General features: G+C 39.1%; 1 protein-coding gene across 1 annotated transcript in view; it reads left to right on the top strand.

Annotated features, from left to right (window-relative positions):
* The window catches only part of diaph2 (diaphanous-related formin 2), a 420,052-nt gene that overhangs the window by 26,302 nt on the left and 368,488 nt on the right, over positions 1-25,262 (top strand). The window contains exon 5 of the mRNA XM_016477051.1: positions 1,893-1,997. Coding sequence (XP_016332537.1) covers positions 1,893-1,997 — 105 coding nt within the window. The remainder of the gene's footprint in view (positions 1-1,892; positions 1,998-25,262) is intronic.

Below are 25,262 nucleotides of genomic sequence, written 5' to 3'. Positions count from 1 at the left end.
GAATAATGAATGCGCTGTCACTTTAATTCAGTGCGTACAGCACAGCAGATATAGATTCCGTGCGGAAACGATCGCAACATGACTGCTGCAGACGCACCGCTCCTGGAGCACACTGCCGGACCGCAATCGCGTGCAGTGTGAACGCTCTGATGCGTTAACATGGGCGCGGAAAAAATACGCACCACAGATGGAGTGTGTGAGCCTGGCGTTACATTTGTATGCCCGCCCAGTCTGTTCTGTTCTCGTGCTCCATTTAGGTGCGCTGCATTCTGATTGGTTCGGATAGCATGCTGCGGGAGGTCGGGGGCGCGGAAAATCGTGCTATAAAGCGATTTAGAAATCGCGCAAGCTCAAATCGCGATTTTATGACGATTTCGATTAATCGCACAGCCCTACATCCAATGTACTTTTGCCTTCTGTTGAATGTACTTTAGCTATTTAGTATATGCGCTAGATGCACTGAAATATCAGTGGCGGCGTAATTGTGACAATCCTGTTCTCTTTCTTCCAGATTGACGGAGAAATAGCTTCTCCTTGAACTTTTGGCTTGTATACGCCCCTGGACTCTCAAAAGTACATTTGGCTTATTTTGATTTATGGCACTTTGACTAATAAGTGTTCTTTCGGCTGTCCTTACAAACCTAAGCGGATTGCTTCTATTTTGGAGAATTCTTCAGAAGCCCACTGCAAAATAACCCAATTGACCAAGATCAAGCATGAAAAATTATGCCTTTTTTTTTTCCCTCTGGGAAACTTGGCCACTCTCCACAACAGTTGTTGTGAGAGATAGATCTACTGATTCCCATTTTCCTGGCACTTCTCTGTGCCCTTGGGAGATCAGACTCGCATCCCGTAAACACCGTATTCTCTTATTTTTAATGGTCTGTATTGGTAGTTTTATTGTTCCTCTGGATGACTTTATGAAGTTTCCTCGGCACTGAGATTAATAGAGTTTCAAGTTGGAGTATGAAGCAACCATTCTCAAATTGCAGCTGAAGAGAAAAAAGGCACTTATTTATACCTTTGCATCAGTGGATCTGGCTTCTTCCATAAAAGGAATCAATTATGCCAGCCCTGGCCTGTGATTTAATAATTCCAAGCTTTGAGGACATAATTAATTATGATGGGTAAATCATACTGGAGAGCGGGAACTGGATTAAGGAGCCAATTAAGATGCCACATCAACAGGGCTCACTGATTCATTAAAGGCCTTGTTTTACGTGAGGGGAGAGGAAGAGGAGAGAGACAGTGGCTTGATGTAAAACTATTGAAATGTTCATCTCTGAAAAGATGTCCTTCACTTTATCACCAATTCAGTGGATGTGCTGTTAGCCACATGTAGCAAACACACAGAGTAACAGTTTTCAAAAGTGGCTTTTTTAAAGTGTTACCTTCAATTAAAAAAATAAAGCTTGATGAAAAGATGTACAAGTGGCTTTGAAATCACCAACCCTCACCCTTTTCTCCTTGAGTATTTACATTGTCTGGCATTACATTTTTTCTTCTTTGCGGACACCCACACACCCACGGCTCTCGTTTGAAAGCATAGGACACACAGTCCCTTTTCTCTTCACCAGAGGGCAGCATGGCTCCATAGAAATACAGCCTGGGTGTATCTCTGGAGAAAGACTCTATGCACATACAACATCTCCTTGACTTGTCATGGAATTGATAAACATATATCAAGGATTCATTACTCGATCTAACCTTGGCTCTATAGGACCGTGTCCTTACTGTGGTCATGAATGTGCAGTGAGAACAATTTTCAGAGTTTATTTTCAAAAAAGAAAAAAATGTTGAACTATGTTCAAATATTTTAAATTAAACTGATATATTTAATATGATATATTTATTATAATATTTATTTAACATATTTTTATTGGCATCTACAGGAGGACATGAACCTGAATGAAGAGCGCAAGGCCCCCCTGCGAGGGAAGGACCTGAGCACTAAACGGGAGATGGTGGTCCAGTACATTTCTGCAACAGCCAAATCTGTAAGTGCGCCACAAAACACGGGGCAGCCGGTCTTACAAAGAGAGAAACAGACAGAGGAGAGAGTGGGGATGAACCACATGACGAGACACTATGGAATAATGAGCTTAACCTGATCTGCTTTCTGCCTCTCTTGCTAAAGCCCCAAATCTTTGATTGCTGCCTCCTTTAGCTCTTTTTTTTATTATTTATTCTTATTTATTTATTTTGTATTTTTTCTCCTCTCACCTTTTTTTTCCTGGGTGCTTATCAGGCTGCTTTTGTTGTATTGCACTTTCCAAAAGCTTCATATTGCTGGGGATCAAGTTTTCATTAGAATTTGGTACGCATCACTGTCTCTACTCAGTAAGCTGAAACATGGCTCTTTCATCACCGTAGATGAATAAAGGCTAGAACGCTACCGCCTCTCGGGGTAATCCAAGGCTTTTGGAGCGAATTCTCTTCATTCCCTTTATGAAGTAGGTCCTGCCGAGGTTAGACTCCACGTAAACACCACGATCCCCTTCACCCGCTCCACCACTGGCTCCTCCGGCTGGCCTTCAGCGTGCGTTTTCATTAGCTTTACTCCCGGCTATGATAATTAACCAGCATTATTAATAATGATGATAATCAGAGATGATTGAATTCTGCAGCAGGCTCATTGTCGGCCCTGTGAGCCTGGCATGCATTGTGAAATATGATTCACATATTAGTATTGTTGTCTGAAAGCGGGAGGGGGGTTCCTGTCTCTCTGCACCCCTGTAGCCCCCTCAGCACCACCAGAGGCACTCACCAGCAGCATGTCACTGTGGAAGCTGTACGCAGCACTCTGACAAGCAAGGAGGAGGTTTGGAACGTGTGCTCTGCATTCTAGGGAAGAGATGTGCTTTTATGTGATAAGAGATGTTTACCACAGGCACAACACACTTTTCCCTGTAATGCTCAACTCTAGCACCCAGAGATCTCCTCCTCCTCCTCTTTTAAACATTCAGCTCAAGCTACTAACCAAGCTATCTGCATACTGCCGATTTTGTGGGAGTAGGGCAAATATTTAGCCTTTTTCAAATTATATTACTGTTTTTAAAAAATTATTAAATATGACACATTTAATGTATTTAACTTTAAGTCAATGCTATTATAGGTGGGGAGAAATCTTCTCTGATTATTTAAAAAGTACCCTTGTCTTTTATGATTTTTGATATTTATCAGTCAAAGAGCGTTTATGGCTCTTTTTTTAATGACGAACATTTGAAATCGACATGAAACGGAATATCCATTTACTTCTGCAGTGTGACATTTTTCTGAGTGAAATAGAAAAGAAAAAGCAGTAGGATTGCCTCTATACATTTGAATTTTTTTGCATCATAAAAACTGGTTGGAGGGGAGAGATTGAAAAATTGGTGATGTTAAGAATTACATTTGAGAAATGTTATTCAGGGTTCCCACAGTCATCCAAATACAATTATATTGTAAAACTGTATCTTTTTTTTTTTAATAAAGATGGGAAATTTTGGTAGTATTTATTTTTCTAGCTGAGCTGTACTCAGCTCTACAATGTTTTTATTGGCCATAATTTGCCATTCTGTTGCTAAAAACATTATTCAGAAAGCGCAGAAAAATATTGGACATTAGTTTAAATTACCTTGTTTATTTTGTTAAAATAAGACAATTTTTGTTTATTTATTTTTTCAGAATTTAGTATACTTAAATTGTGCAGAATAAGTCCTAGAATATGTATTGAGAAAATAAATAGGTTGATTTTGATTCCATGTTGACTTTAATAAGTCTCAGATGCTCTCAGAAGCATGAGATGGCAGGATCTTTTTTGCCTCACGTGTTTTTTCACTATACTGTAACTAAAACCTTCACATTCTGTTCACATTCCAGAGATCAATCACAGAATCATTGTGCAAATGCACTTTCTTTGTATGTCGAGTAGCTACCAAGGGTGTTTTCGAGTTGCACGGACTAATGCTTACACGCGCACACTGATACACGTCCAGAGAAAGTCGCTCCTGTGCTGTCCATCTCTGACAGCACTGGGTCAGTGTCCTCTCTTTGGTTGGCGAGTGGGAGTAATTAAGTGGTGGTCTGGTGGTAGAGGAGGCCCGTGGTCTCCGCTTGAGCCACTGCAGGTGTAATTTAGCAGGGGTGAGCGGGGCCAAGAGCAGACAGCACGGAGACGGCCTCTGCACACATCCGCATTAATAACCCAAACCCGTCTAAATAAAAGAAGGGAGAGCAGAGTCCATCCATCCCACTTAATCTGCTGCTATCTCCCCGAGTGTGCCGATCTGCCTACAGTAGATTGTGTTTCAGCACACAGCTTTACAGAGCAAATATTAGTGGGAAAACAAACCCATCCGATCCACTCCTGTCGCAGCCTGCCTTCCTGCCTGTCTGTGTGTGGCAGACTCCCACAGCTCCTGCCTGGCAGGAGGGCAGAGCGATGAAATAAAAGAAGGACGGAAGAATAGAGAAGTTTCACACCAGCGATGTCTGTCCTCTTTGATAGCTCAGATATGATTGCTTGTGTGACAGAAATTTACAGCTCCCATGGTTCACAGCTCCTTTTATTATTTACAGCCAACACCTCTTTCCTTGCAACACATTTGTGCATGCTTTCATTATATTATATGATCACACCTTTTTTTGTTTGTTCACACTGAACATTTCTGAATAGCTATTTGCCAATGTAATATATAAAATGCATGTTTATTATTATCATTATCATTAAGTCCCTTGCAATTTTTTTTGAGAAACAAACATTTTTATCTTAGAGGCAGCCACTTGAATCCTTCAGCATGCAAAACTAAGGGCCCTCACCACACTTTCCAGGGGGCCTCAGTAGGAGACTTTTAAATGACTGCCACCACAAACTATAATGTCTTTTTAAGGCAAAGTGCCTTTGCATTTAAATACTCAAATACATACTATATAAATATTTGAATACATAGTCCTCACAGAAACTTAATGATGTTTTTTTTTTATAGGCTATATATTTTAAAAAGCATTAATTTTATTCTTACCACATAAAGGTAAACAAATATTTACATATATTCCACAAAAATAATAGCTGTATTTTTTTTTCTGTGATCCTATGTAATCAGCCTTTGCTTGTGAAGGTGACACACAATATTAAGAATCAAGTGTGTGTAGCTTTTTAATAATAATCGGTTAAAATGTTGTTTTGTTTTGTGGAATAAGTAAATATCTGTTATTATTATTATTATTATTATTATTATTATTATTATTATTTAAAGGTATTTATCATAATTGTAAGAGTTTACCCATCTTGTTTTTTTAAAATGCTAAATATCTATTGTTAAATAATTTTCCAGGGAGTATGCAACCTGAGCATAACTATTTTCTTCAGTGTTGTCACATGAAAAGGTATAATAAAATATTTACAAAAATGTGAGGGGTGTACTCACTTCTGTGAGATACTGTACAGTGAAAACCAATGTTGCCTTGACGCTCTGCGGACGTCCTTGACCATTAACATTTCATGAAATGCTTTCTCTCTTTTTCAGTCTCTGACAGGTGTGTCATTGTCCTCACGAGTGCCAAAGCATGTCTACAACTAACACAGTCATTTCTCTCTCGCTCTGTCAGTGTCATGAAAAGCTTTGACTTTGCTCTACTGTCTACTGGAACAGAATGTGTCTAGGCAGGGTCTTTGAGGGGGGAGGCAAAGATGTCTTACCACGGATCGTCACCTGAACGTTGTCAATACTGTGGTATTACAGACTTGGAAATGGAACGGAAACTTAATTACAGCACAAGTTCTAGTAATCGTTTATGACAGTTTTTGAGCGATGAACTGATCCTGTCTAGGATACAGGAGCTAATAAATAAATAACTAAATTAATAGATTTGCATCATGGACCATTTGATTTTCATGAGAAGAGCTGGAACGAGGATATAAATACCCATCTCTTGATAAGATGACATTCTTCAGAAGTTTGTTTACAGGAGCTACTTCATAATGGAGCTTCTTCATAATTAGCATATTACATGACTGCCTAATTCTGCATTACAACAATTACCATCATCTGGTTTGTCTCTCAATGCTCCTCAGGAAATTGATAGCATTAATACCACAGTAAAGTGACAATGAGGTGTTGTTTTGTGAAATTTGTGTAAATTGATGTTAGCAGCAGCTTTTCCCCTCAGGCTCCTCCCTGACAGTTCTTTATGTGGTTTCAAGATAATGTCTGTTCTTTTGATCAGGCTGCAGTAAAAATACAACATTCATCAAACCCAGCCAAACACGGCACGGTGCTAACAATATTTGGCAGCCGTCCAGCACGTCTGGTGATTGCAAAAGAAGGTGACTTTTTGTTTTGGGTCAAGACACAAACCCTTAACTATTAGTTTGAGCATATTTACTTGGGATATGGTAAATTGGACTCGAAAGTAGCACTCTATTGATCAAGAGGTTACGCTGTTAAAATTGACAGTATTATAGTCATAAACCTTGATTTTAAAAACGTGGTCGTGGGAGTTTGTTAAAAACAAAAGACAGCTATGTTAAAAACAAAAAGAACAGATCAAATTTAGAAACTACTGCCTTCGGTTTTGTATTACTGAAGAAGTGAGAATAATGCTTGTTTGAGATAAATCTGGTTTTACATTAGTTTCAGTTGTCTGCTCTCAGAAAAAAAAATTCTAGATATTCAGCCTAGCAATTGTCATATGGCATGGTCAAAAAGAAACATGCTGACTTTGTCGAACTCTGAGCTATGATGTATAATTTGACACTTGATAGAAAGTACCAGTGACATTTGATTGATTTTTTGCCTATGGAGGCATTTTAGGAGACCATCTGCTCATGAATAAAATACCACATTTGGGTTAATTTTGTAAAAAATCTACTAGATTCTTACAAAATTTAATTTGAGGGACGATCCCCTCTGGATATTTGTATTGCCTGTCAAAAATGCCTTTAATATAGAAACTGCTAGATTGTCATGAATTAATGATTTGCGGGTTGGAAACAATAGATCTTTGAGGTGGGGCATTACTTTATATTCTTTAAAACATGACATTTTCGCATCAATCATCAGACGTCTTTTTTATTTCTCTGCAGTCATTATGTAAAACCAATGAGCGACCAGAGAGCCACCTTTAAAAACTCGATCAGAGATCAATTCATCATGATCCTTATGTCCCAAGCAGTCATCAAAATAGCAGACATTGTCTTTAGTGTCCGTCTGAACCCTCTCTCTCTCCACCCTGTTAAGTTGTGTGTAATTCTCAGCTGAGTAGGCAGCGTAGCAGAGAGGGCCAGCGTGCCAGTCATTTAAGTGTAAGCTCTATTACTTCAGCTGCATAGTACCAAAGTGTCACTTGTCATTTAAAATGCTGTTTTATTGTGTTGCCGAAGCTATGAGAAAGGCCCGTAGATGTACGTGAGGAAGCTTGAAGATAAGGTAGCAAAGGTAAATGTTGTTATTTACAATACAGCAATAAGCTGCCGCAACAGACTCATTTATTTGTAGCGAAATGGCCCGTTCAATCAATGCTCTCATGCCGCTTGGCATAGAATTGTGCGTTGAGTGATTTTTCTATAAACTGTCAGCGATAAAACACGCTCGATGCTGATGAGTGTGGAAGTATGTTTTGAATGTTGCATCACTTCTCAGGATAGAGCAGGAAGGTTACTCTGGGATTGTCTCTATTGAAGAACTGTCTGACAGCGTGCACCACAAACAAGTCCTCTCATTTAGAAGTTTCTCACAGTTCAGAGGTTCCTGTACTTCCTGCCATTCCATCAGACTTTTGTAAGCACTTCCTACGGATGGGAGAGTGTGAGGGCTTGCAGGGAAGCTGTCAGCTCTTTCATTCTCCTTGTTTCTGTTTCTCTCTTTCCCAATATCCCACCTTTATTGGGTTTTATTGTGGAAACCACGTTCAGTGGGGCCAAGATGACACCCTCTCGCTGGGCAGATTGCTATTTCCACGCTGTCAGTGCAGTTTGGAGGCAGACCGACCTGCCTGAGCCACGGCTCCCTCAGGGATGAAATTTCTCCTGCACACTCTCACAGGGCTCAAATTCTCTGGTCAGCATGTCCGTATGCTGCTGAGTCACATGCGCTTCAGCAGTTTTGTATTAGCGCAGCTTGATGGTGATGATGATGGTGACCCAAGGGGTGTAGGTGTACCTGCCGCCCCTCTGCGGTGTCTGATTGATCAGGGATGTTGGTGCTTTGATTGTCAGGCTAAGGATGATAGATTGTGTGTCAAAATGCCCACGTTTTATCCGCGTGAAATTGATGAACCCCTCTGCGAGGGAATGGAAGACCGCAGCTCCCTGTGCTTAAATAAAGCACAACCAACACACAAAACCCAATCAGTGTTTGGCCCTGAAGACTGGTCCACCGTTACCTGTTAAGGTCACATGACTTGACCTGCAAAATTTCTCCAGTCCTCAGGAGGAGATCAATAATCACAGTCAGCCCAGCAGTTAGGAAAGACTGCCTGTTTCCATGGAAACATGGTGACACGTTCAGAGTTGTGGGCAGAGGGAGAGAGAGGAGCCGCTGAGACCTCAGGGACTGGAGTCTGCTAGGGCTGTTAAGAGTTCAGCAGCTCTCCGAGAATCCCTGGTATTGTCGGCGAGAGAATAATGGACAAAGCTTGTATTTTACAAATGATTTAGCTTCTTTTCACATGGGAAAAAGACTTGGCCCTTTATCGGGTGAAATGGCATGGATCTTACCGTCATGTTAAAGTGTGTTAAGTACTTAAGAGAGTACTTAAATACTCTCTTTGGAACCAAAGGGCCTTGAAAAGCATATGTGAAAAAGAGCAAAACCTTGGTGAAGAAAGATGACATTTAGCTATTGGTTTCCATCACAAGTGTTGTTAGATGATTTCTTTTTATTTTGCACAAAACAAGGTTGGCAGTTAGTATCCAGGATTTTTATACAGTCTGATATGATGCTAATTTAAATTGCCAGTGTGTTCAAGTCTTGTCGGAATGGTCATATTTGCGAGTTGAACGCACATGAACGTCACGACAAAGCCATTTCAAGTTACAATACAAGTGGGAAAACTCTGAACTTTTATTAAGCCCTGAGTTTACAATTTGGGGTCTTGTTAGTGAGAAAGTATGTTGAAATGGAATTTTTTTTCCTATTGTCTTTGCTGTGTGCTGCATTATGGGTAACGTTGAGTATCCTACACAGGCTTTCTGAGTCTTTTGTTGGATGCAGTACAGTTTTCTTCTCTGACTTCTCTCTCTCTCTCCCATCGCCTCTCCTTCCTCGCTTTTTTGTCTCCCCTTTGCTTCTGTATAGCCCACAGAATTTGTATTCCTAAGCAAATGAATATCCTTGGCATTTGTGTGTGGGCACCACTTGTTTCATGGGTAGACTTTATACCCAGTATACTCCTGTTCTAAGGCTCATCTCTACCATGGCTGTACGGAGTCACTGTAAGCACCTGTTTAAAGGCTTTTCTGCAGGGAGGGTGCACTGCGTCCTCTTTCACTCGCTCTGCTTCTCGCTGGCACTAGCCAGGATCTGTGAAGAGGGCCCTTTTTAACTATGCTAAGTTTGAATAAATCAAGGACAGCCCATCCCCACCTACTATGCCTCAGTCTGAAAGTCTCTGTTTCAGTTTGGCCATTAATGATGATTGTGTACTGGAGGCTGAACTGATTTGATAGGAAGTCTTTTAAAGCACCAAGGACATGTGCCCTATGGAAAAAATAAATCCAATAACCCCTTTGGTTCCTGTTCATCATTTTTACAGATATATTTTAATTAGGATGAAGGAACTGTGCTGAAAGAATATATGTTCAATGTGATGGTTTTGTCTCAGTTGATTTTTTTTATTTTTTTTTTTATGTGTCAGTAAGTGTCAAGTTAGCACAAGGACACTGATGACGCATTTGATTTAACAGCAGATATTTAACGTTTAGTTTAAGTTTGTGCTTTTGTCATTTTTATTGGTCATTTTATTGTCATTTGTATATTTCTATTTAGGTTTATTTTTAGTACTTCAATTTAAACTTGTTAATTGCCACATTTCTTATTTAAAGGGGTGGTTGATTGCGATTTCACTTTTTTAATGTTAGTTAGTGTGTAATGTTGTTGTTTGATCATAAACAATATCTGCAAAGTTACGAAGTCTCTCTTTCTCTCTCTCTCTCTCTCTCTCTCTCTCTCTCTCTCATTCAGATCATCAGCTCAGTGAATACACCTATTTTCACATACTATAGCTATGAGAAGCGTTATACATGCAAATACTAGACTGCACCCCATAAACACAATCAAGCCTATAAAAAAACCAGTCAACCACCCCTTTAAGTTGCGTCTAATATTTATATTTTATTTTATTTATATTATTTATATATTGCATTTATCATCTGCTATTGAAGCAATGTTGGCTATTTAAAGTAATATTTTTGTATTTTTATTTTATTTTTCAAGAAAGTGAGAATAGACAGTGTAAAATAAATAATTGTTTTGGGTGTTTGCCATGGTGTTGCTACAGTATGTGGTTGTTAAGGTGTTATGAATAGTTGTTAATACATTATTAAATGGTTGCTAGGGTGTTCTGGTTGGTTATGTGGTTGCGTAATAAAGCCCAAGCCAGACAAGAATCTAAGACTCGATATTCTGGTCTGTAGATATAGCTCCTGTCTCTTCCTTTGTGTAAGTCTTGTGAGTTTTTTTTCTAACAATTTTATCATCCTCTAGGTGAAAATTGTAAGTCTGATTTCTTAGAAAAGTAATTGCACACCTCTCCCCAACAAGCTATGTGATTTTGAGGTATCATTCATGCCTGCAGCACTAACGGTTGGGGGATGAGTTATGAAGTTTAATACTTAGCAGTATAATAGTTTTTCCTTACTTTAGCAAACACCACTAATAATGTGCTGATAGAAATTAATTTGCAGTAAGAATTGAGGTAGGAGTCAAAATTATTTTCTGCAGTAATTGACAACATGTCACAGATGCTGTCGAGAGAGCTTAACTTTAAAATTCCTTTAATGCAAGTTAATGGAATAGCAGCGGAGATGTTAGTAATTGACCTATAAGGTTGAGCAATGTTATAATACTAGACCTTCTCACGCTATATGAAGGTCTTTTATTTCTGCCCTTTTGGCTCGGTTTCATCACAGAAGCTACTCAGACTCTGCATCTAGGAGAGATGCAGAGTCTCCAAGCTCAGGCATGTTGAAGTTTCTTGGGGTTGAATTCAGACTGACACTAGCGCAATATTCATTGCAACACCTAACCTCATCTCCTGTGGGGTCTCGATTGATGCTTCAGTTGTTGCTTGGTGCAACCACAACCTCGCATACAATTTTAATGCCATTCAGTCAAGTGCTAATATAGAAATGTCAAGTATGATACGATTGATTTACCTTTAATACTATTTCCAGTCCTTTCTGGGACTGGAGTTGTTTGTATTTCACCGACCTTGTCTGGGTTTGTTGATTTCATATGGGAAATGGCAGGACTTAAAGGTAACGTTTATTTTATCAAACCTTAATATAAAGCAGGCCTACAGTTTTGTTTTGTTTTGCTTTTAAGCTACTCTTTATGATAGCAGACACTAATAAATGCACTTCCAACATCAGTCAGACAGTTTGACATGCTCTCTCTCTTCGTACGTTATATCGCACACAAGCTCTCAGAAGTCTTTTGCACCAGAAGGACAAATGTCTTGCCATATAGGACACGCGGTCTGGAAAGTGTGTAAAGAATTGCGACCTGATAGACTGGCGGCGTATGTCAATACCAGCTCCCACCTGTGACAGAAAAGGTCTCATTGCTTGCTGACTGACTGCTGCATTATGCCACGTGGCCTTCCTTTCAATGGGAAACAAACAATCAGTGCTCCTGCCTTCAAAAGAGGGGAGCGGGATCTCATTATGATGAAGAGAAGATGAAAGGGAGCCAAGAGTGGACATGGTGTTCTCATATTAAAGGGAAAAGAGATGGGCCCTGTTTGTGTGTAGGTGCGTGTGTGCTTGATTGTACGCCACTTCTGTATGAGAGGAGCCCATTTGGTGTTCGTCTTTGTGACTCTAGTGCAATATGTTCCCTTGTCCTGCCTCGATTGTCTCTCTTTTTTTCGTTCTAGCGGTCAATCGGATCACCCTCCGTCCACCTAGATGTTATTAGTTTCCTTCGTCGTGCTCTCAGCTCTGAGTGCGAGATGGGACTTGCATGTTCCCACGTCGTTATGAGGTCAGAAGATCTGGTAATGGCTTGTCCCGTCACTCTCCTTGACCACCTTTCAACACCGTTTCCTCACGTTCTTGCCCTTTTCAAGCCTTAGATGTGATGTATTTATAGCACATAGCATATTTTTACCACAGCCTTACCGAAGACATCAGTGTCATCACTTTAGCTGTACGAGTCCTACTTTTCTTTTTTTAGCTTAATGAAAGTAGGAGCTTTGTAGTCTGTTTTTCTTTGTCAAAGTTACCTCGTTAACTTTGGGGCACTTGGGTCTGGCACATGCTGCATGGTTTCTGGACAGCTCTTTCCTTACAATTAGGGTGGTCGGATAAATAATTTCTTTTGAACCATAAAGCCATGGCTGCTCACGACTTTCCTCTTCGTTTTATTTCTCTGTGTTTATTCTAGCCTTGAACTAATGAAAAGCTGTCTTGTTAGCTTATTGGGTAGGAGTCAAAGAGATGCTGAACTAGTGTCATCGTACCTGGTTGATTCCATCAATACAGTTTTCCCTTGCTTAAAATCCCGTCGTCTCCTTCCGAGACTCCCTGCAGCCCCGTCGGCAAATCACAGCACTAATAAGGTGTGGCGCTTGTCTCGTGGCTGCACATTTTATGGTCGTCATCCTTGGACGCTCGGCAGTGAGCCGTCATTATCTGCTCATCAAACACACTTTAAGCACTTCCCCAAATGGCCAAACCTAACGATTTGTGGTTTGATCAAGGATGGGTCACAAACCGTTTAGTCTGCCTTGCACTTTTTCTCAAGGGGGCTTTGGAGAAATAAACCCTTCAAAATGGCTTAGTTTTATTTGTTCTTGATTGTGTTCCCTAAATGTCAGCTTTTCCTGGTAGTTTTTTTTTGCTTTGTTCAGTGTATTTATAGCAGACATGCTGTTTGCACATTTTCAGTTATGTCTTGTCATGCGCGTGTATAAATCCATATGATTAACTGTCTATTGCCAGAGAGACTACACCTTGGAGGAGACCAAGATGGTGCGGTGCATGCCTTGGAAAAAATCCCAACAGCCACTAGATGGCAGTCAGTATCTTTAAAATAAAGTTCCACAGCAGTTTTTGTGTGTGTGAGATGGAGAAAAAAGACACATTGTTGCCATGGAATTGACCTAATGGGTTTCTCTCAGACCTGCACAGCATAGTTTCTGGCTACAATGCCATTTGTTAGAGGTTTGATCTTTAAAGAGGGGAAGTAACTGAAACCTACCAACAGTATTCATATGGACCTTGGCTAGATCAATACTTTTTTTTTTATTTTTTTTAATCTCCAATGTACATTCATGAATTGAATTTTTTTTTTTTTAAATTTCCTGAGTTGAAGGGGTGTTGACAGCCTCCTGTTTTTCCCCTTCTAGCTCCTGGTCTTGGAGATGGACGTTTGGTGGCTCAAGCTGCCTCGCTCCTCATCGACATCCTGCTTATGCAATCACATCTGAATAATTTATATTGGCGCCTCTGGTCTCATCATGTCATAAAACATGCAGCTGACAAAACATTGTCAAGCTAATTCCCTTCTTGAAGTAACACATGTTCATGCAACGTCTAACTGTACTGTTTGCAAGCCTATTCTCATATCGTCTCTTACCCTGTATTTTGTGTTTTGTGTATTTTTTTTGCCCCCTCGTCAGTCAATGACAGAATGGTAGAGGTGTTTCTTTCTTTCTCTCTCTCATCCACATACAGTGGGTACGGAAAGTATTCAGACCCCCTTAAATTTTTCACTCTTTGTTATATTGCAGCCATTTGCTAAAATCATTTAAGTTAATTTTTTTTCCTCATTAATGTACACACAGCACCCCATATTGACAGAAAAACACAGAATTGTTGACATTTTTGCAGATTTATTAAAAAAGAAAAACTGAAATATCACATGGTCCTAAGTATTCAGACCCTTTGCTGTGACACTCATATATTTAACTCAGGTGCTGTCCATTTCTTCTGATCAGCCTTGAGATGGTTCTACACCTTCATTTGAGTCCAGCTGTGTTTGATTATACTGATTGGACTTGATTAGGAAAGCCACACACCTGTCTATATAAGACCTTACAGCTCACAGTGCATGTCAGAGCAAATGAGAATCATGAGGTCAAAGGAACTGCCTGAAGAGCTCAGAGACAAAATTGTGGCAAGGCACAGATCTGGCCAAGGTTACAAAAAAATTTCTGCTGCACTTAAGGTTCCACTGAGCAAAGGGTCTGAATACTTAGGACCATGTGATATTTCAGTTTTTCTTTTTTAATAAATCTGCAAAAATGTAAACGATTCTGTGTTTTTCTGTCAATATGGGGTGCTGTGTGTACATTAATGAGGAAAAAAAATTAACTTAAATGATTTTAGCAAATGGCTGCAATATAACAAAGAGTGAAAAATTTAAGGGGGTCTGAATACTTTCCGTACCCACTGTATGCTGCTCCTCCACCTTTCCGTGGTTCAGGTGCTCTGTCTAACTTTTTAAACTTTGCCATATGCTATCGCTTTTTTTTTATTGGGTGGCTCTGCCAAATGCTCCTGAATCAAATAAGGACACATATAAAGTCTAAATACAAATACAGATTTTCTCTCACACAGAACAGATCTGTAGATGGACCACTTGTGGTGAGATGTGACAGAAATTTTAACTCTGTTTGTCAGGTTAATGCACATGGTGCATGGGTGGATAAAACTGGTTGAGCATCCGGTGAGCTGTTACCATGCTGTGTTTGAAGATGAACAGATGACTTTAGTTACTTGGACGTTGCTGTAAATTGACTTGAGGTTGTTTCGATTTAACATTTGTCATTTTACACCTGTTTCTGTTTTGAACTTTATGCAAAAGTGTTTTTTTGAGATTTACCTGGTGCCTGTTTTACTCTGGAAAGTCTTCAGGTGTACTTTTCTTCATCTATTTTTGGATGCTGGCCATTCTCATAGTCTATATCCTGCCAGTAGAACAAAAGAGAAGGCAATGGTAGAAAAGAGAGCTGATATCAAATGCCAATTACACTCACAACATATTCAACTTTCTGTTATAAATGAGCTAAGGCTGCTAAAATGTCGTTTGAAATATGCCTTTCATCTCCCTATGGCTTTTATTTAAGCAGATCAGTTCAAGCCTCCAGTGACTGTTTTTTCTTTCCTGTTTGCATTTCTGAACATGCAGCACAACGGTAATGAATTCCACCATTTTAAAACCAATTACAGTAGTTGGGCTTTTTTACCCTCTTTGTCACGGTCTCTGTGGAATAGGGCTGTTGGAGTGTCGACTACAGATGATCTGGATTCTTTTTTAGCTATTCCCAAAACTCAGCATGCTAATGCCATTCTTTTTGGCATTACCATTTTTTTTTACCTGGAATTTTTGGGGTTTCTGTTGTTGTTTGTCAGGTTGGCATATCTACAGATCGCTTATGTAAAAATATGGAGAATCTTTAAAGCAACTAATATATTTTTTAAACAACTAAACACTTCCAATGGTGTCAACCTTTGTATATCATAAGTAAAGTGAGGGCATAAAAGCAGAATGTCACATATGTGACTGAATGTGTGAGTAAGAAAATAAATGCCCCTGTTGTGCCAGTAAAAGGACTTGCTTGGAAGAGAAGAAGAAGAAGAAAAAAAGGAAACGGTTTAACTTTTTCCCCGTCCTTATATCTTCTTTCATTAGATGTAATTAATGGTTTGTGGTGATAAAATTGGGTCTTTGTCTGTTGCTGACGTTACACCATTGGACTTCTTTGTTTGCTGTAATTATATTTATTAATGATAACCAAAGACCTACAGAGGCAGTTAATAACCATGTTTTTCTGTCCCCATTTTTTTCATTCATGTTTAATTGTTCTAGATGTTTTGTAGGGAGGCTTTAGGAGATGGATTATTACAAAAAGTAGTTCCTGACATCTTTTCTTCAACATGCATTTATGTAGTTTCTTACTTAGAGTTGTGCATAATAAGGTGCACAGAAACCCAGATTGAATGATTCAATTGCAACCCTTTTCTATTTATTATATTTAAAATATCATTTATTTCTGTATTGTCAAAGCTGAATTTTTAGCAGCAGTTGCTACAGTCTTTAGTGTCACATGAACCTTCAAAAATTATTCTAATATGATTATTTGGTGCTCAAGAAACATTTTGATTAACAATTGATTAAAAGTGACACACATGTTTTGTAACTTTATCAATATCTTTACTATTGCAATTAAATTAACTTTCTATTAATCAAAGAATTGTGAAAAATGTTCCCACAAAATATTAAGCAGCACAACTGTTTTCATTGACATCGATAACAATTAGACAACATTGTTATCAACAACATTGATAACAATTAGAAATGTTTCATGAGCAGCATGCTAGTATGTTAGAATGATTTATAAAGGATCATGTGACTGCTGAAACTTTACTTTGACAGGGATAAATTACATTCCTTTATTATTATATTCAATTACATTCAACAAAGAGTCGGGCTTGTTGTTAGAAGATTCTCTTCATGTAATACTCCATATTCCTGTAATCCAGTCTCGTCCTCAACAGGCCACTTACACAGTTCAGTGCCACTTTCAAAGTCTGCCTCATGCTTTTTAGTAGACCTCCATTGGCTAGTCACTAGTGTCTCTTCCAGTCTTCTACAAATCAATACAAGCTAGTGATGCCCAATTTCCGCCATCTTTCTTCTAAATTTGGCTAGTCTGATCACGCAGATGCTTTAGAGCAGTGATCCTCAAATCTGGCTTGCGAGATCCACTTTCCTGCAGAGTTTAGCTCTACCCTAATCAAACACACCTGAGTTTGCTAATCAATGTCTTCAGGATCATTAGAAAATCACAGGTAGGTTTGTTTGATTATAGGGTTGGAGCTAAACTCTGCTGGAAAGTGGATCTCGCGAGCCAGATTTGAGGATCACTGCTTTAGAGGCTCAGGTGTGAAGTCCTGTCCGAGCTCATTTTTTGAACATTGTTGCTATGTTTATTAAGGCCTCAGCTAGCTGTTGTTGTACTTAATGGTACTTGTCTTTAAAATGTAATGTATTTCATGGATTATATGAATTAAGTAACCAAGGTTAGCATTTCAGTAAAAATGATTATCTTGAACAGGCTTAATTTAATAGACTCTTTGAGTCATATTACAAATAGCAAGAATTATTCACTTATCTGATTAATAATTAATTCACAAAAGTTGTGAAAGCTAGCTTTAAATTACACTGTCCACTTCAGCCGAGGGTGAGTGTAGTGTCAGTGGCTCACTAATTGCTGTCATTCCACCAGGCAGCTGTTGGCTATTAGAGGTCTTTGTTCCAGATGTTGTGTCATTATAATGGACTTGATCATCATAATGGCTTCTGAAAGATGATTGGCTGTCATTTCTAGGCCTGATAATGCAGCCGTTGCTCTTTCTGCAAAATGGCCTCTGTGGGAAACTATGTATACACTGCAGTGTAATAAAATATATGCTATTGAAATGACAAATGTTACGAGACGCAAAGCAATTTCCTATGTAATGTTTGTGCTTCAGAACACAAATGGAAGTGAATGCGTGTGTCACAATGGCCAATCTTTATGTCAGTGGATCTCTGATATAGAATCTGAAAATTGTCACTGTCTCTTAAGAACATAAAGGAATGGCTCGGTTATTTGCCATGCGTTCAAAAGGGAACGTCCTTTAGGCATGGATTGCTCAAATTGTATTATGGCATAATGATGTGTGGTGTTCTGAGACCTAGCATCTGTGGCAGCGAAAAGGGAACGTGTGTATGTGTGTGCGAGGGAGAGAGGGAATTGAAGTGCCCTACTAGCTGTGTTTGGGTATGACTCCATGGAGAGTGGCAGTGATAAGAGAAGGCTGGGTGTAATGAGCCATATCCCATGCCCCTGCTTCCTGCCTTCAGGCCTGCAGATGGCAAGAGGAATGCCCTGCTCTCCTGTCTGTCTGCCTGGCCCGTCCACTCCCTCCCTTTCTCGTGAACTCAACCACTCTTGAGTTTTTCATCCCTCGCTTTATTTTTCTGCCTGGCCTCCAGACCTCTGCCGGATTTTGTGGAGCTTCTGATGGCGTGCAGTGAAATCAACGAGGCGTCCTCTGCCTATTCACTCTAAGATGGAAAAAGAGAGAGAAGCAGAGAACAGGACGGAGTGAGCACTGGACTCTCTTATTTCACAGCCACCACCTTTCCCTTTCTCTCAGCTCACTGAATTTAATCCTCGCAGGAGTGATTCCCGGCCACTACTGTACGGAGGAACCTGCTGCATAGTAATGTGCTGCATTGGCCAAGCGTTTATGTTCTATTCCTATAGCTTCCACTTCCTGTTACTCAGCACTTAATTTAAATGTGTTAGGCTGCTTCTTTTCTAAAAGGTCTAATCTTTTGAATATGTGTCTACACTCTTAAAAATAAAGGTGCTTCACGATGCCATAGAAGAACCTTTTTGTCTAAATGGTTCCATAAAGAACCTTTAACATCTGAAGAACCTTTCTGTTTCCCAAAAGGTTCTTTGTGGCGAAATAAGGTCCTTCAGATTACAAAAATGCAAGAAAGAGATGGTTCTTTAAAGAACCTTTGACTGAATGGTTCTTTGTGGAACCAAAAATGGTTCTTCTATGGCATCGCTTGAAGAACCGTTTGAAGCACCTTTATTTTTAAGAGTGTATATATAAGTGTGCATAAATGGGTCATGATGGTTAACAAGTTATAGTTGTATAGTTATTGTATATAGTTAGATATTGTATTTTATTATCAAATGTATTCGTTTATTATGATATATAAATATATATTCAAAATAAGAACAAAAATAAACCAAGTCTTTATTTCATTTTTTTTTATATGTATCTCTTTGTAATGTAATGTAATCATCAACCTGATTGACCAATTGTTGGTAATCATGACCCATTTCTGCTTCTTACAAGATTTTATATTTATCAGTGGAAAAGCATGAATTTATTAATTGCAGGACCGTCTCAATTTGATTTTGTTCTCCAAAACCTGTCTTTCATGAAAACGGAGTGGCATCACTTTAATTATAGTGTACTTGGCTGGTATTTGGGTGAATTGTGTTATTCTGGGCTGATGAATTTTTCATCAGCTGGTTATTAACATTTGGCTATCTTAAGCCCACTGTTTAGGAAGAGCTATTTAAAAAGTTTTATTCTCCTTGATGGATGGCGGTTGTTTGTTCCCCGGTAGGGAGAAGAAAATCTTCTTGAAATGAAAGGCAGTGAATTAAACCTGCAGCTCATTCAGTCCAACTCCTCCAACCCACAAATAATTTTCTGCATGAGAGAGGGAAAACAAAGGGATTTGTGGGCTCAAATGTGAAGTGGATGAGGTAATTGTTTATAGGTTGACCTCTACTTGTGATCCTTGTTTAAAACCGCTTAGCTTCGGTCAAGTTGATGAATTTACCTTGTGTTCGGGAAGTATTACGCCATGGTTCTTGATCAGCTGATGCCAAATGGATGCTTGATCTAATGGTTATGGCTCTGTAGACGTCTTGAAGTCTGTAGCATAAGTCTGTTTGATTGTAGGAGTTCAGGGAGTGGCTAATTCTCTTGATTACATCGAGAGCTTTTATCGCTTTGAGTGTTAGACTTTTTGGGTCCTTGATATGCTTGCCCACAGCTTGAACCCGCTGCGTTTGGCAGTTGTGAGTCTCTTCTCTTTGAAACAATTAAAACAGGATATCAAAGGAACATAATGATGTGGATACCGCCATTGGCTTTTATCCACAGAACAATGGTCTGGGTTTATTGCATTTTATGGATGGAGGAGCCGATCACTCATTTTAAATGCAAGTCAGTAAATTAATCGGTTCATGTGAAGGCACAGTTAACACATTTCTTTTTGACTTTTGTGGCGAGTATTCTGTCTGTTTCAATACATTATGATAACTGCCAAATATTTGCCCAAACATTTTAGCACACCACTGAGGATGAAAGAGGACAGGCAAGGTGTTGTCTTGCTTCGTCAATGAAATAATAATTAGTCAGACAAATGGGCCTCTGAATTTTGATAAGCCCATTATCATGCACTGTTGCTGTTCGAGTTTCAAGGACTTCTTCTGGAGCTGAAATTTGCCGTTCCCCCAAACATGAAAATGCTGTAATGTTTTCTCTCTCAAAGACATCCCCATACAGCTCCGACTTAAATGAAATATTTTTGCCAGAGTCAAAATACAATTCTCAGACTGCAGCATGTAGTGTTAGGGGCTACACACAAGAGGGATGAATTGAATAGCTGTAGTGCTTATTTTTCTTGTGGATGTTGCTGCTAGACAAATTGGCGTGTGAAGGTTCTTGTACGTACGGCATTGAACTTTAGTGCAGTCTTGATATATGGCATAAATATCTTTAGATTTCCTCTTGTAGCTAAGTATGCATAAGTCATATGAATATTATGAGTAGCTTATCTACTGAATAATCCATGCTACCATAAACAATGTATGCAGAACCCTATATTTTGTATAGTCGATGATGACATTTTAATCCCTGCTATTTCTCATGTTAATGTCGTCGCAAAGTAAATTTAGCACATTGTTTGTATTCTCCTGTGCTGAAATGTACATTTGCATTAGCAAAGTTCTTGGAAAAAGGCAAAATAGAGCTTGCAATTTTCTCTCAAGTGTAATTATGAAAAAAAGATGGATAGTTGCAGCTTCATCTTATTCATTCATTCAAGGCCTCAGAAGATCAGTTTTATTCTCTTTTCTGAATAGGTAGGCTTGGATAGGATAGGATGGAGTGCTCTTAATAACAAACAGATGCTATTGGTCTGTCTAAAGATTTTGGCTTTGCGGAGGGGAGAGGCGAGAGAATCTGGGAGATTTTTTTGCTGACCCTCACGGTTTGAAAACTGCTGATGGCCTCAGGTTGTTTCATGCATCTTCAAAACTCTGCCACACTGACTGATACACTGTGGAATATCCGGCTTCATTTTCATTTGAAAGCTCGTGCAGTTTTCTCCAACACAAGAGACACAGTGAGCCATTACAGGCAGGAAGAAGCTCGGCTTGGAAAAAGATAATCATCTGTGTTTTTTTTTTCATTCTCTCCCTTCTTCTCTGCATTTCATTAATGAAAATGAACCTGATCTCTTTTTGCAGAGACTGTAAATGAATTATAAGGGCAGTTATTTATTAATTGTGTTTGGGGGGCATAGAAGTGTGGAGGATCTTTAACGCTTAACGGCTTGGTGAACAGTCAGATATTTTTGATGTTGGAAGTGCACTTTTATCAGTCAATGCCGTCAAATTCTCATCCATGAAAGGATGCTCGATGGTTATCACTCTCAATAATGGGTTTGCAGACCAGAGATAGGAATCTTAATACAAATGTGCTGTTTGTTTGTTCCCTCAGCACAGCACAGAGCCTTAAACATTCATATTTAATCATAGGCAGGGTTTGCCTTAAAGGGTTAGTTCACCCAAAAATTAAAATTAGGCTGCGTTTTACTCACCCCCGAGGCATCCTAGGTGTATATGACTTTCTTCTTTCAGACGAATCCAGTCGGAGTTATATTAAAAATTGTCTTTGATCTTTCAAGCTCTATCATTGCAGTCAGCGGGTGTTGCATTGCTTCAGTCCAAAAGAAGTTAAATAAAAATCACCCATCCATAAAAAAAAGTGTCTCACACGGCTCCGGGGGGTGAACAAAGGCCTCCTGTAGCGAATCGATGCGCTTTTGTAAGAAAAATTTTCATATTCAAAACGTAATAATCACTTTAATCTAGCTTGCGCCAACAGTTGTACACAGAAGCAGTTCCGGGCTGATGACGTATGAGGTCAGCGTTGCGCATGCAGCCTAATTTTCATTTTTGGGTGAACTAACCATTTAAGTCTACACTACACAGTTAGTTCATTCTGTTTTTTGTCTTGGGAAGTGTCTGTCTCTCATAGTCCTTCGATGTCTCTCTTGTGTGGTGCAATACCCAATTTGCACCGTCTAGGCTCCCACCAGCATCTGTATGGGGCTTAAAACCACCACAGCAGACTAAATCATCCATAATTAGTTGAGCTGGGCAGTTTATACAGCTGTAGAAGAAAAAATGTGGAGTGGGCAGAGAATGTAAAGAGAGAGATGGGAGTTTGCAGGTGGTTCTTGCAGTTTCTATTCTCCTCACATCACTCCACGAGTCACAGGCTGCTTTTCGACGGTCTCATGTCCCCAGTGCTTGTATGCTTGTAAACTGACATCAGCGACAGGTGTAAATCCAGGTGTATTATGAGCTGTGCTGCTGTGTCTGCGATTCCTGAGCTGCCAAATGGAGCTCGCAGCACTCTACTCTGACGGCCGTTTGCTGTGAGTAATTTTGACCAACAAAGCTATAAACCCACCTCAGATGTTCCATATACCTTTTATTAAAAAAGGTAATGGAAATACAGCAGTCGGGAAGCCTTACCCTAAAATCTAAATAAAGAATAAAGAAATGGTTAATTTTATTGTTCTTAAAGAAATATTTGGACTTCTATGGAAAAGAGCAAAAAAAACAAACAAACAAAAAATAAACAATACAAAATAAAAATAAAAGTCAGAAACTAAGCAAAAATGACTCATATTGCCTTGACAACTGTCTGGAATAAAATAAGTTTATTTTTTTATATTTTATTTTATCTTTGAAGTTTATTTTATTTCAAGTAACACATTTTTTATGGTTTTAGTTTCAGTTAGCTATAATAACCCTGAAAGATCCGGATGTGTCACACTAATGAGAAACGGCAGTGCTTGCAAATCTTAATGGTCCCAAAATAGGCTTCATCAAAATCTTACATCTAGTCATTTTATTGTTTGTTTTTTCCTTTTTATTTTATGTTGAAATTTAATCTCTGCTTGTTTTTGCAGTTGTTTCTTTGGTGATTTTTAACCCTTTAGGCGCCATTCCAAAAGGCAAATATTTCCCTTCAGAGTCAGAATCGGCGAATAACATTTGCAAAACATCCTCACGGTACAACTTTTTATTAGCCATTTGGCGATTTTCTCTCACAAATCTCACAGCTTACCCGCACGCTCTGAACTGAACTGCTTCCGCATCAATGACACGAAAGCTCACTTGCTCTGCTCTTTCCTCAAACACTTTGAATAGAAAGGTGACATTATTTTGGTCTAGAATCGAAGTACTACATGTCTGCCATCTAGTGGTAGGGAATACAAATGAGATATTACACCATATTAGGAACTACAGTCTATTTGATTAAGTATGACGTCTTGTCGCAATTTTGCGACTTTGGCGCTTAGAGGGTTAAAAAGCATTCAGTATTAGGTCCGTGAGTATTCTGCACCATTGCCAGTGGACAGCTTCCAGCGTGAGCTCTGCCTGTGCTGAAGGTTTGCAGTAGCACTCTGGTATATTGATACAAAATACTATACACTCTCTTTCAACTGTCAGTCTTTAAAACTTTCTTGCTCTCTCAGGGCTTTAACCCTGTTTAGCTCTAGATGAACACTGCCATTACTGTGTGCACGTCTTTTAATTCAGAGAACCGTCTCCTTTTGTCCTGTTTCTGTCTGCCATGTCCTTGTCTCATTATTGACTGAAGCAGTAATGATTATTTTTTTCATTGGTGTGAACTGAATGTGAAACAGCCCTGGTTCCACTCTTGGGGCCAGTGGCATTGGCAGTGAACTATCCAGCAATATTAAAGAAACAGCCTTGGACCGTAGAGTTCTAAAAATGTGTATATAGGCACCTCATGATTCAACGAAATAAAAAAAAGAACAAATTAATACTGTCTTGCAAACAGCCCAGGGAATGTGCTTATGCAAGCATGACATCCATTTTGAATATATCACGTGGTGGTTGATACTGTATTTGTTGGATGCTGTATATGAATAATTCTGAATATTTTTGCATGTTTGTGTTTGTGTTTGTTTCTAGTGATAATCATACCTGCACATGGATTACAGGTCTGCAAATGTGGGAGTCAATTAAAACTCAAATCTGCAGTTAGCCAGTGTACGCCCACAGCGTCTTCAAAACGAATGTGTTAAAAGTCATTAAACAGCACTCAACTTAATCATTCTTTTACTTTTCATAATTAGGACCCTGGGCTACTGTCGGCTCCGGCACTGTTCACGCTTGGCTTTCGGCCACAAGTTGACTGAAGTTAAATTAGGCGAGATTACTTCTTTATTAAGGCATCTGCAGCGTGAATGACAAGCATGTTATATGTCCAACCATTACGAGATATTTTACAGCTCTGAATGTAACAGCATGTAACACTTGACATATTTGTTATTTTTCTCTCTCACTTTTTTTCGTTTGCAACCCCACCAAACATTGTTATTGAACTGCATCTCCTACTGTAGGAGAACTACAACAGATATAGATGTTTTTAAAATTCAGCTCTATCATAAATACCACTCTGTTTCTTGCATTTCTGTACTGCATTGCTGTATCCAATTGACTGCATTGGATAAAAAAACACTAAGCAAGAATAGTTGAAGGCTGAATCACTTTTCAGAGTGAGTGCAACAATTTGTCAGTGTTTTCAACTTTCTGAGAAGAGATTACATTTTCCTGTTTTTTTTTTTCATTTTCCCCCAAGTCATCAGTGTTTATAGTAGCTTATAGTAATATGGGAACTTTGAATGAACCTTAGAGAAATTATTTAATATTATTTCTCCATCAATGTTCACTTTCAGCCCATGTTGTATCAGGGACATTTTCTTTCTAACATTGGCAAATGATAATATTAATGTTGTTACAGGTTATTGGACTACTATTTTTAAGCAATTTGTAAATTAATTAAACATTTGTGAGTTTGTAAATATATGAATTTAAAATGGACTAAAAAACCCAGGGACTTCCTTATATGCCTTCTTAATGGCTGTATATTTGGCTCCTTGAGCACATGGCATGTCTATTTGTTTCAGGTCAGACAGTTCACCTTGGGCTATCCAGCAGCATGGCTATAAAAAATTATGACTTTCCTGTAAACAGGAGGACCCTAAAGGAGTTCGCTTGGAGGGCCATATAAGAGCAAACTGACATGATGGTGATTATGATTTATTGAAGTTGTGATCATCTCTAACTGACCTGCAGTGAGCAGCTCTGGTTTGCTGTTCCTGGGCTCCGTGAGGTTTAGTTAGGCTGTGAATTTGGTA

The sequence above is a fragment of the Sinocyclocheilus anshuiensis genome, unplaced genomic scaffold, assembly GCF_001515605.1.
Source record: "Sinocyclocheilus anshuiensis isolate Anshui unplaced genomic scaffold, SAMN03320099.WGS_v1.1 scaffold20, whole genome shotgun sequence".
Lineage (NCBI taxonomy): Eukaryota > Metazoa > Chordata > Actinopteri > Cypriniformes > Cyprinidae > Sinocyclocheilus > Sinocyclocheilus anshuiensis.
Note: the sequence above shows the minus strand (reverse complement) of the source record. Positions and strands in the feature narration are given on the sequence as shown.